Here is an 11,616-nt window from a genome sequence, read left to right on the forward strand (position 1 = left end):
AAAAAAAAATGTTTTGACAAATTTCCTTTTTGGTGAGGCAAAACTGGCAGTATGGTTGACAAGAAAAAAAAAAAACAAATGCTATTTGATAGCAATACTGATCCTTTGAACTTGTTCGGAGCTTTGGTAAATAGCACTGTAGACCGTTAATGTTGACACCCTTGAGTAATGTTAATTTTCAAAATTTGTAATAATAATTTTAGGATTTTACCTATAGTATGTTTAATAAGTCATAAATTTAAAGTGTGTTTAAACAGGAAACATACACATTTACAGCAGAGACATTTATTCAATGTTTCAGTTCTGAGCTGTACTATGTAATCAAGTCAGGCCTCCTACACTCATGGCTGGGTCAAGAGCTGACATATCGCTGCCTCCTCTTCACTCATTGACTCCTCATCTTCATCATCCCACCACTCTGCACTTCAGAAGCTCGCCATTGTCCCGCCAAGGCCGTCAGCAGAGAACAAACACTCTCCTCCACACACCCATCAAGCTCTTCATATTCCACACTGCCGCATAGAAGAATTAAGCTAAAAAAAACAATGCAACAAATACAATGAGAATTGTATTTATTTTATCTATTGAAAAATTTATAAAGCTTTTATTACAAACCTAACATGATGTGGGATGTATATTGGAATACTTCAAATTGTAAATACTTACATGCTTCAAATCAAAGTTTGCAATGGTGAGATGCATCTCAGAGCTGGATGATTTAATTAGGGTGTGTTTACAGACATATTTTTTAAAATCCCTACGGATAGAATGAATGGAAAGAATTTTCCAAAACAAGGAAAAAAGACCATCACTATTTTGCTCCGTATGACGTTTCTTCACCAAGATTTTGAAGGTAACCACAAAGGATCATGGTGGAAATTAAGCTTCTTTGTGTTCTTGTGGTTGCTATGGAGACTGTACAGTATAACAATTGTGTTTTTTCTAGTAGGCAGCATTTTACTGACAATGCAAATTATTTATTTTTCATTCTTTAAAATTATTTTATATCATGAATTGTGAATCATGGTACATATTGCTAGTTATTAAATGTTAAACTCTGTGTCTTATAGAAGTTTTTTGCCCTATTTAACTGCTTCCATACAAACAAGCCAAGTCAAAGTGACAGCAATTAGACACATTCCACAAATGCCTCGTCATCCCACAAATCCTTCAGGGCGAATAGGGAGTTCTCATTCACTTACTGTATGTGGTACATTTACTGATTTATCCACAACCTAATGGCTTCCCGTCTGGGGATAATTATTTTTAAAAAATTTTTTGTTTTTCTGTTTTTTTAATTTAATTGATTATTTGAATTGAAGGGTTCATTGTGTTAAGTTCAAAAAACAGTGTTAAACAGCTCAATAATAATTAAGTCAAACTGCCCTTATTTTCATAGAACTTTATACATTGTAAATTATGCCAAAGCCACTTTATAAAGATGAACAGGAAAATTATAATATGTCACATAACTTTATTTTTTTTTTTTGTGGGACACTCGCTCAGCCCTTCAGCTTATTCTCTTCTTTATTGGGGATCGCCAACATTACATTCAATATATTAAAGAGGTAGTTCTATAATGGTGGGATGCGGGTGTACACTGTGTGGGTTCCCTGTGTTTACATGAGTTTCCTCCAGGTGCTCGGTTTTCCTCACAGTCCAAAGACATGTGTAATGTAAGTGAATTGGATGAACTAAATTGCCATAGGGTGTTTGTGTGTGTGTGTGTGTGTGTGTGTGTGTATGGCTGTTTCCCAGCGTGGTTCTGGGTTCTGGCTGGAATGGCATCTGCTGTGTAAAACATATGCCACAATAGTTGCCGGTTCATTTCGTTGTGGCGACCGAAAAATGAATGAATTAATTAAAAGTTGTTTTTGCTCAATTATGCTCCTTTCTGCAGACGAACAATGTTTTTGAAGTGTTTCAGTCAGGTTTCAGGGCTCAGCACAGTACAGAAACTGCATTAGTAAAAATAACCAATGATTTACTCTTAGCTGCTGACCAAGGGTGAATATCGCTATTAGTTTTACTCGATCTTAGTGCGGCATTTGACACCATTGACCACGGTATCCTGCAATGGTTTAAGTCATACTTAGCTGACCGTTACCAGTTTGTGAATATTAATGGACAGCCTTCACAAGTCAGCCCAGTAAAGTACGGGGTGCCTCAAGGATCAGTTTTAGGCCCTTTGCTGTTTACAATCAACATGCTACCCCTGGGAGACATTTGTAGAAGACATGGGATCAGCTTTCACTGCTATGCAGATGATACTCAATTATATATTTCAACTAAACCTGATGAGATGTCTAAACTGTCTAAGCTAACTGAGTGTATTAAAGATGTTAAAGACTGGATGAGCAACAATTATCTTCTCTTAAACTCAGACAAAACAGAATTATTACTTATTGGGCCTAATTCCTGTACACAGCATATCTCACAACTCGACCTACAATTCAAAACATGAGGGATACAAAGTTAGCATTAGCTCTACTATAAAAGATCTGGGTGTCATATTAGACAGCAATTTAACTATTAAAAATCAGATATCCCATGTCACAAAACTGCTTTCTTTCATCTGAGAAATATTGCTAAGTTACGAAGTATGCTATCCATCTCAGATGCAGAAAAGCTAGTCCATGCTTTTATGACTTCAAGGCTGGACTACTATAATGCACTGTTTGCTGGCTGCCCAGCATCCTCTATTAACAAACTTTAATTAGTACAAAATGCAGCTGCCAGAGTTCTTAGCAGGTATAGAAAATTTGATCACATCACCCCAATTTTATCCTCCTTACACTGGCTGCCTGTTAAGTTTCGTATTTAATTTAAAATATTGCTTCTTACCTACAAAGCTTTAATAATCTAGCTCCTGTTTATCTAACCAACCTTCTGTCTCGCTACAATCCAACTCGCTCTTTAAGATCTCAAAACTCAGGGCTTCTGGTAGTACCTAGAATAGCAAGTCGAGTAAAGGAGGTCGAGCCTTCTCATTTATAGTCCCTAAACTCTGGAATAGCCTTCCTGATAACGTCCAAGGCTCAGACACACTCTCCCAATTCAAAACTAGATTAAAGACCTATCTGTTTAGTAAAGCATACACTCAGTGCACCACTTAGCGGGTTTCCACACAGGTTTCTGCATCTTGTTTATATACACTATGAACAGCAGCTAGCAGCAGATACCAGACATCGTAACATACGTTTAAGGTCCTGATTGGCTCTCTCGGTTTGACCGTTATTCTGAGGATGAAAACCAGAAGAAAGACTAGCAGTGACCCCCAATAAACAACAGAATTCTCTCCAAAATTTAGAGATAAACTGAGGCCCTCTGTTAGAAACCACGTCCGATGGGAGGGCATGTAAGCGAAAGACGTGATCAATGACAGCAACCGCTGTCTCTCTGGCTGAGAGTAATTTGGGCAGAGGAATAAAATAAGTAGCCTTCGAAAACCGGTCCACAACGGTCAAAACGGCCATTTTGCCACAGGATGGCGGGAGTCCTGTGACAAAATCTAGGGATATGTGCGACCAGGGTCTCGATGGTACTGACAGCGGCTGAAGGAGCCCAGCGGGAGGGCGATTGGAAGTCTTAGAAACCGCACAAACAGAACAAGCCAAAACAAACTCCCATATATCACGACCCATAGCTGGCCACCAGAATCGCTGTTTAACCAGAAATAAAGTACGACTCACCCCCGGATGACAAGCCACTTTAGAAGAGTGTTCCCATGGAATGACATCAGACCGCATCTGCTATGGCACAAACAATCGATTCGGTGGGCATCCGGCCGGGAGCGTTACCCCATCCAAGGCAGTGCGAACCTTAGACTGAGTGACCTTAGTGATGAAGAGGGGTGGATGATCTTAGCCACTAGAGAATCAGAAATATATTTCTCCATGGCCTCCCTCTCTGGAACTAAAAAAACGAGTATAATTTGCCTTTAGGCGGAGACGTACCTGCAATAAGTCTATAGCACAGTCATAGGGACGATGAGGAGGAAGAAAAGCAGTTTGAGACTTACTAAACACTCTCTTCAGGTCGAGGAACTCACTAGGCACGTTTGACAGATCCACACGCTCCTCCTGAAACACAGAACAAGACACAGCCGAACAAGCAGACGAGAGACAAGATACATGACACTGATCACTCCAAGACAAAACAGAATTCTGGCCCCAATTAATATGAGGTTTATGAAGAACCCGCCATGGATGTCCAAGGACCCCTGGCATATTAGCGGTGTCTGTTAAAAAAAAAAAAAGTTATAAGTTCAGAGTGATTGCCTAATGTAGTCAATCTGATGGGACCTGTGGAGTGAGTGATAGTGGGGAAGGGAAAGCCCACAAAGAGCATGCACAGAAATAGACTAAGTCAGGGGAATCACGGGAAGTCTCAAACCAAAAGCAAAACTTGTGTCAATAAAATTCCCCTCTGCTCCCGAATCCACGAGAGCCTGGCAGTTCAGAGTGATATCAGCCCAAGACAGTGTGACAGGAAGTGATGTGACAGCAACAGAGGATTCCTTTAAGTTAATCCCATTCATTAGTGACCTCTAACCTACTGACGGGTGGAGGCTTTTAAAGGGCAAGAAGCCACAAATAACCCCCCCTACTGTTGGACTCAAATGGTCCATTGCATGTTCAAAAATTGATGGAGATCTGAATTGAAAATTAACAAGTTTTATTTTTAATGCAGGAAGTTAGAGAGTACAATTTCTGCGCAGGAGAGATGTACTAATGTATCAGCCTCTGCCTTTATGCTGTCCTTACGGCTTTTTTATACGTCTCTCACACACACACTTAGCAGCAGGCCTCCAGTAGCAGGAAGTTGGGTTCCTCTTTCTTGTACACACATTATCACTGTTAACCCTTTAAAAGAAGAAACCCTTTATGTTTGCATTTATTAGTAAATGTTTAGCAAAATCTAACAATAAAAAAATGCTATCCTTCAATCCCTCTCTTGGCCTCTGAAAAGAGGCCACACCACTTTAATAAACACTTAAAAAATCTCAGAATTCTTGGTCCAATATGTCCAGATGAGCTTGGGTCGAAAACCTCTGTGAGGAAAGACACCCAAGCGGCCCCCTAGTTGGCTTATGGGCAGCCACCACATGTTCACCTGACACATCATATCAGACTACTAGAAAGAAAAGTACTTAAAACGTAATAATAATAAAAAATAAAAAAAATAAATAACATTCCCTACAAACCAGTGTGCTCAGGCTGGACTGGGCCGAAAACCCCTGTGGGGAAAGGCACCCAGTCGATCCCCTAATTGACGTTTGGGCAATCACAACATGTCAGCTGAGTCAATCACACTGAAATTATCTAGACTACAAACATTTCAGTAATCAAAATTTAAATCTTAACACATTTTCAAACAGCAAATTTCTCAAACATCAATATCTAAAAAACACATAACTTGTTATGAATCAGCATCTGCAAAGAAGCACAGTTATTGGGGAAAAACAACATTTATAAGTCATATTCCTCCTCCTCTTCCTCCTCATCATTATTTCCAGGAGATATCAGCAGAGGCATTGTGTAAGGGGGTGGAGCTCCATCTTTCTTTTCAATTGCTGCTATTATCACCCTGTTACACAATGTTCTGATACAAAGGATGCAACAGCATCCACAGGTCACTATTATGGCCACAAATGTAGCTATAGAGATCAAAATTGATGTAAACATGGTTTTATATTTTCCAAACACACCGGTCAGCCAATCATCAAATGGGGTATTTACACCAGAGTGTTCTGCCATTGTTTTGGAAAGGGTTTTTAATCCTTCTAAAGCCCTCGTTACTGATCCGTCTGGGGCAGTATTATTGGTAATAAAAGTGCAGCAAAAATCTTGGAACATGGCACCCCTTTTCCGCTAATAGCATGTCTAGTGCTATTCTATTTTGTATTGCCATTAATGAGGTTGGAGCCAATTGTTCTGATAATCCTTCTACGGCATCTTGTGTCAGATTTGCCAATCTCATGACATTATAGTGCACATAATTTATTCTATCCACATTTTACTTGGGGTGACCGGGAATAGGGCTGAAATTATTGGGATATTCTCGAACCCGGCAGCAATTTGGTCTACTAGTTTGTATTCATCAGGGACTCCTCAAGGGATCCCTATTTAGTCTATATAGGTTCAACAATTAGTTGTTAGATCAAAGCTTCTCCCTCGTCTCGTGGCTGTAATTTGGTGTTTATGTCCAATCATTGTGACTAGTGCAGCTAACCTGACCATTGCACATATACCTTCTGTAGTTTTCCCTTTTAATCTTACAAACAATCTTTTCCCTCCACAATAATAATATAGTCCGCCCCGCGCCCAAGTTCCTATTATATCCCCTGCATTGTTGATAATCTGTGTGCACCACAAAGGGTTAATATGCTTTCTCTAGTATATCCTCTGGGGTTAATTTGGTATAATCCATTTCTATCACAACCCTTCGACCTCTAATTTCTCTACTATGATCTCTGATTGGGGTCCTATAGTCGTTGTCTTGTTTCTATCTATTACATTGACCTTATCTAAAAACTCAACTTCTATGATTCCCAGGGGGTCAGTTCCTGATATCTCGACTCCTAATAGTATATGGAGAAACTTAGGCGGATTGTTTTTTCCAGCATAATGGGTCTTATCTAGGGGGTATCCTGTCCACTCCCCTATTGACATAGTAATAGGGTTCTGGGTAGGACTATAATCCCTTTGTATTTTCAGTTTTCTCCACTCGTTTTTAAAATTCCCTAACCATGTTGGGTTTGGCGTCCATTTCCCTGTGTACCCCACTACTTGATCCCACCCTCTACACCACTTATTATCCGCTTTACCCATCGTGTTACACCATGCATTCATAGTCTGATCAAAACAAACGTCATATCCTCGCCACAAACTATTGTGTCCCCCACAGTCAATTACCTGACATAGATCAAATGTGTAAGATGTTGTCTCTCCCTTTACATATTCAATGGACAGCCCTCCATAATACTTGGAACACCTGTTTTCTTCCCCTAGGGATCTTTTTACTCTGGTTGGTTTTACAGTTGAGGTTTCATTGCTGTTGTGACTTTTTCCTACTCCTAGAATTGTCCCCACTATTATCAGTGTTAATATCCCCACTATCCCCAATAGTTTCCAGTTTTCCCACAACTTGACCCTCATGTTTTATTGATGCTGGTTTTTCTTATTATTCAATTCTGGTCCTCCCTTTATATTATTTTTCACAGTGTTATCGTGTTAACAGCAAGTACTATATAATCAATATCAAAGCTACAATAAAAAATAACAAGCACAGTAAACTTATTCTAACGTATAATCTGAAATAGTTATATTCTGGCCTTTAAACGTCTTTTCAATAATGTGGAGAACTCTTATAGAATTCCAACTTGTCCAAACCACACTCCAGCCGGGGTATTGACAATCTGGTGGTGTAATTTGTCACACCACGTTCTCATGCAGATTAGACTGCTCTCAAAGTCCTCATATGTGGGTAGGTCTCTGACAAACGTTTTTGTGATCAGGTGGAGAACTATTCTGTCTGCCTCGTGAGTTATAGCACAGTCACCTTTCGTTTTTCTCTGGGCCTTTACCTTGTCAACACTATATCTTTCTCTGAATTTTTCGCTATGCCCGCTCCAAATGCACAGTCTGCACTGACACAATGGGCTACAGCTTCTCCTTTAGGGGCTGTGAATAAATCCCCAGTTTTGTGGACCACCTGCAAAGTTTGTAGGTTACTTTGTGATGGATGAAAATTGTTATCGTGTGTACGTGTTTGTGTGTCACCTCCTTTTGTGGTACCCTCACTCCCTCCTGTACCTCCTGTGGTATCCTCCCTCTCTTGGACCTGCAAAGCAAGGTCCACTCTGATGTCGTCCAATGATCTGGATGGTGGGTCCGCCGGACAGCACTGGCTCAGATGGTACCAAGTGTCACCTTTTCCTGCAAGACGAACACAGTGAGATGTGCGTGCAATTACTTTAATTGGAGCAGACCAGCGAGGCTCTTTCCATTTACGCCTGTAGATTCTCAATCTCACCCAGTCCCAAGTTCGGTCAGGTAGGGGTGCTGGATATTCGTGTCCCCAAAAATCAGTTGGTAACATTTTGTCAAAAGATTCAATTAGAGCAGTCAATTTGTCATAATAGATTTTGTGTGATAACGGTTGTACTGGTTGCAATTGTAGTGGGGTCCTTACTGACATCAAAGCCAGTGGAAGAGCAGCTAACCATGTCAATTTAGTCTGTGCACAGATTTTAGCCAATTTGTTTTTCAATGTTAGATTCAACCGCTCAACCTTACCTTGTGACTGTGGGTGATAGACTGCCCCGAAATGGTGTACTAAACCCAATGCCTTTTCCACATCAGCCAGATGTTCATTTTTAAAGTGTGAGCCATTGTCAGATCTAACCCGGCTTGGAAAACCATGACGTGGGATGTAATGGTTTATCAGACATTTAATGACAGCAGTGCTGTCTTCCATGCCCACCAGGAAGGCCTCTGGCCATCTTGTATATGCATCAATCATAACAAGCAAGTATTGTTTACCATTTACCCTTTCAATCATGTCAGTGAAATCAATTATAACTTCATTCCCAGGGCCATTTGCCAATGGGAACGATCCCTGAGATGGTTTCATAGTTGGTTTGACATTGTGCATCTGACAAATGTCACATGTCCTTATGTACCCAGAAATTAGGTGTGGCATAAAAGGATGCCACCATGATTGCAATGCTCGCGACATTTGCTTATCACCACAGTGTGCATGTGTGTGGGCTTCTTTCAACACACTTGGGACTAGTGACGCTGGGAGCAAAGCTCTACCATCAGGTGCTGTCCAAAGCCCATCCTCGTGTCTGATTGCCCCTTTGTTTTTCCACACAGACTTTTCTTCAGGAGCAGCCATGTCTTGCTGCTTAGATAAGAATTCTCTCGAGAATTCTGGTAGGAGGGAAGTCACGTCTGGCTCAGATGTGACCACAAACTGACCTTTTATGTAGTCTGAGGCACGTTTTGCCGCCAAGTCTGCTGCTTCATTCCCTCTTGATATTAGGTCAGTTCCTTGAGAATGACCAGTGCACTTAATGAAAGCCACTTTGTTTGACAACATTATGGCTTCAGAGAGCTCTCTTGCTTCTTTCTCATGAGTAATAGGCCGGCCAGAAGAAGTTGTGAATCCACATCTGATCCACACAGGCAGCTCCACGTGGGCTGTGGACACTGCATATGCAGAATCAGAGTAGATGTTGACAGACTGTCCTTTTGAGTGTCTCAATGCATTGATTAGGGCCAATAGTTCTGCTTTTTGTGCAGATTGTTTGCCAATTAGGGGTTCCAGATTGTATGGTGACCAATTGATCATTCTGTAATTTGACCACAGCAAAGCCTGCTTTCAGAGTTCTATCATCTGCCCTTTGGCAGCTACCATCTGTAAACAGTGTTATTGGGTTGTCTGTTTCAGGAAGTGGGGAGGCATTCAGGCCCTTATTTTATTTTTAGCTGACTTCCTCTCCTCAAACTGCAGTTTCAGAAGTTCTTTTGCAGCTTTAGCAACTCACTTCCCTCTTTGCTCTTTCCACTGCTTTGTCTATGAAATCTACTGCATACCTTTCCCATTTAGTATCATCACTGCCTGGTACCTCAGGAGACTGTTCCATGGCCTGGGTCACACCAGCAGGAGCTCCTTGTAACACTGCTGCCCTGAAAATTCTATTAGTAACAGAGTTAGACATTTGGTTTTCATCGCATGCCTTTTCCCACTCTTGACAGCATCTATTTATGTATGCTGCTCCATTTTCACCATCCCAATGTTTAAATTTCATGTTCTCTATTGACCACTAACTGCTTTGGCTGCTGGCTTGAAGTTGGGTTTTACGGGGGTGAGTGATCTTAGTATAGTCTCTGTATGGTGGGGGTAGTGGGCGTCGCTATCTGATCAGTCTTCGCCTCAGCTTCCTATCTCTTACTCAGTTTAGCTTCAGCTTCTTTGCTGTTCACTTCCCTTTTCTTTGATTTTAGCACAGCTGCTGCAAGTGTGTCTCTAGACCATCTTCTCAAAATCGCATCTAACTGTTTTTCTTTCTTTGCATGGGCTCGCTTGTGCAACAGCCCTACTTCCTCTTTTCAGTGTCTGAAAACAGCTTCTTGTGCTCTTTTCTCTTTTATTCCCACTTTCTGAAACAGAGACCTCTTTTTGTACATACAATCAGTGCTATAATGTTCAATCATTTCGCGCGTACATTCTCCGAGTTCTTTTATCTGTTTTTCCTATCTTTTTTATCAGTTTGTGCCAATAAGATATCTACCATTTTATCCCATTGTTGTCTTAGTGGAGGACAATCATATTCCTCACATTCTCTATCAAATTCTCGTTCCATTTTTTTGAATTTTTTATTTATTTTATTTTTTTATTTATTTATTTACTTTTTATCCGTATCCCTACACTCTCACTATTTCTCAATTCACTAAACCTGCTATCCTTGAGAAATTTACTTGAAGATGTCAGATCCTCGTCAGGATAAGAGGGATCTTCAAGGGTCTGCCTCTCTCAGGGAAAAAGGACTTCTAAATACCGATGTATTCTTAAGTACCGATGTACTTTTAAGTACCGATGTACTTTTACCCTGTTAAATACCGATGTATTTACCCTGATAATTTACCTGAAAATGTCAAATTCTCGTCAGAATAAGAGGAATCTTCAGGGGTTTTGCCTTCTCAGGGAAAGGACTTTAAATACCGATGTATTTTAAATACCGATGTATTTACCCTGATAATTGGAAATATGAGTGACTTCGTCAAGACAAACAATTTCCAATTTATTTGCCTATTTAGGGAACAGGACTTCTCTTTAAATCCTAGTGATTTACCCTAATTGCCTATTTAGGGAACAGGACTTCTCCGTAAATCCTAATGATTCACCCTAACTTTATCACAATTCATTCTTCTCTTTTTTTTTTTTTTTATTATTTTTTTTATATGTAGTCTGTAACCTCCTGCATGCATCAAATGTATCAAAGAAATGAACAACGTATTTACCGATGCCAAAAGCCATTTATTTAGAATGTTCAATAGCAGAATTTTAGAAAAAGGTTTCTGCTTACCTTTCTTTTAGAGAGGCGCCTCTGGATTTGGCATCAGAAATAATTGTTCATCTATTTGACAGTCTCCAGTCAATCACGTCGTCGGGTCACCAATTGTTGGACTCAAATGGTCCATTGCATGTTCAAAAATTGACGGAGATCTGAATTGAAAATTAACAAGTTTTATTTTTAATGCAGGAAGTTAGAGAGTACAATTTCTGCGCAGGAGAGATGTACTAATGTATCAGCCTCTGCCTTGCTTGCCTATGCTGTCCTTCCGGCTTTTTTATACGTCTCTCACACACACACTTAGCAGCAGGCCTCCAGTAGCAGGAAGTTGGGTTCCTCTTTCTTGTACACACATTATCACTGTTAACCCTTTAAAAGAAGAAACCCTTTACGTTTGCATTTATTAGTAAATGTTTAGCAAAATCTAACAATAAAAAAATGCTATCCTTCACTACGCAGTAAAAACAAAGACCCTCTGATCATCTTCGTAGCTTCTCTTGCAGAGAAAGGCGAGATCTACCCACTTGCAT

The 11,616-nt window shown here is 40.3% G+C and overlaps 1 protein-coding gene across 1 annotated transcript; it reads right to left on the reverse strand.

Annotated features, from left to right (window-relative positions):
• Positions 1-323: 323 nt before the first annotated feature.
• LOC130216819 (uncharacterized) lies at positions 324-11,313 on the reverse strand. Its single transcript, XM_056448705.1, has 3 exons — positions 4,022-11,313; positions 3,693-3,915; positions 324-533 (listed from the first exon to the last, which is right to left on the reverse strand). Exon 1 carries the CDS (start codon positions 9,358-9,360, stop codon positions 7,585-7,587), a length of 1,776 nt encoding a protein of 591 aa, XP_056304680.1. The 5' UTR covers positions 9,361-11,313; the 3' UTR covers positions 324-533; positions 3,693-3,915; positions 4,022-7,584.
• Positions 11,314-11,616: the final 303 nt, after the last annotated feature.

Source organism: Danio aesculapii, chromosome 23, assembly GCF_903798145.1.
Source record: "Danio aesculapii chromosome 23, fDanAes4.1, whole genome shotgun sequence".
Classification (NCBI taxonomy): domain Eukaryota; kingdom Metazoa; phylum Chordata; class Actinopteri; order Cypriniformes; family Danionidae; genus Danio; species Danio aesculapii.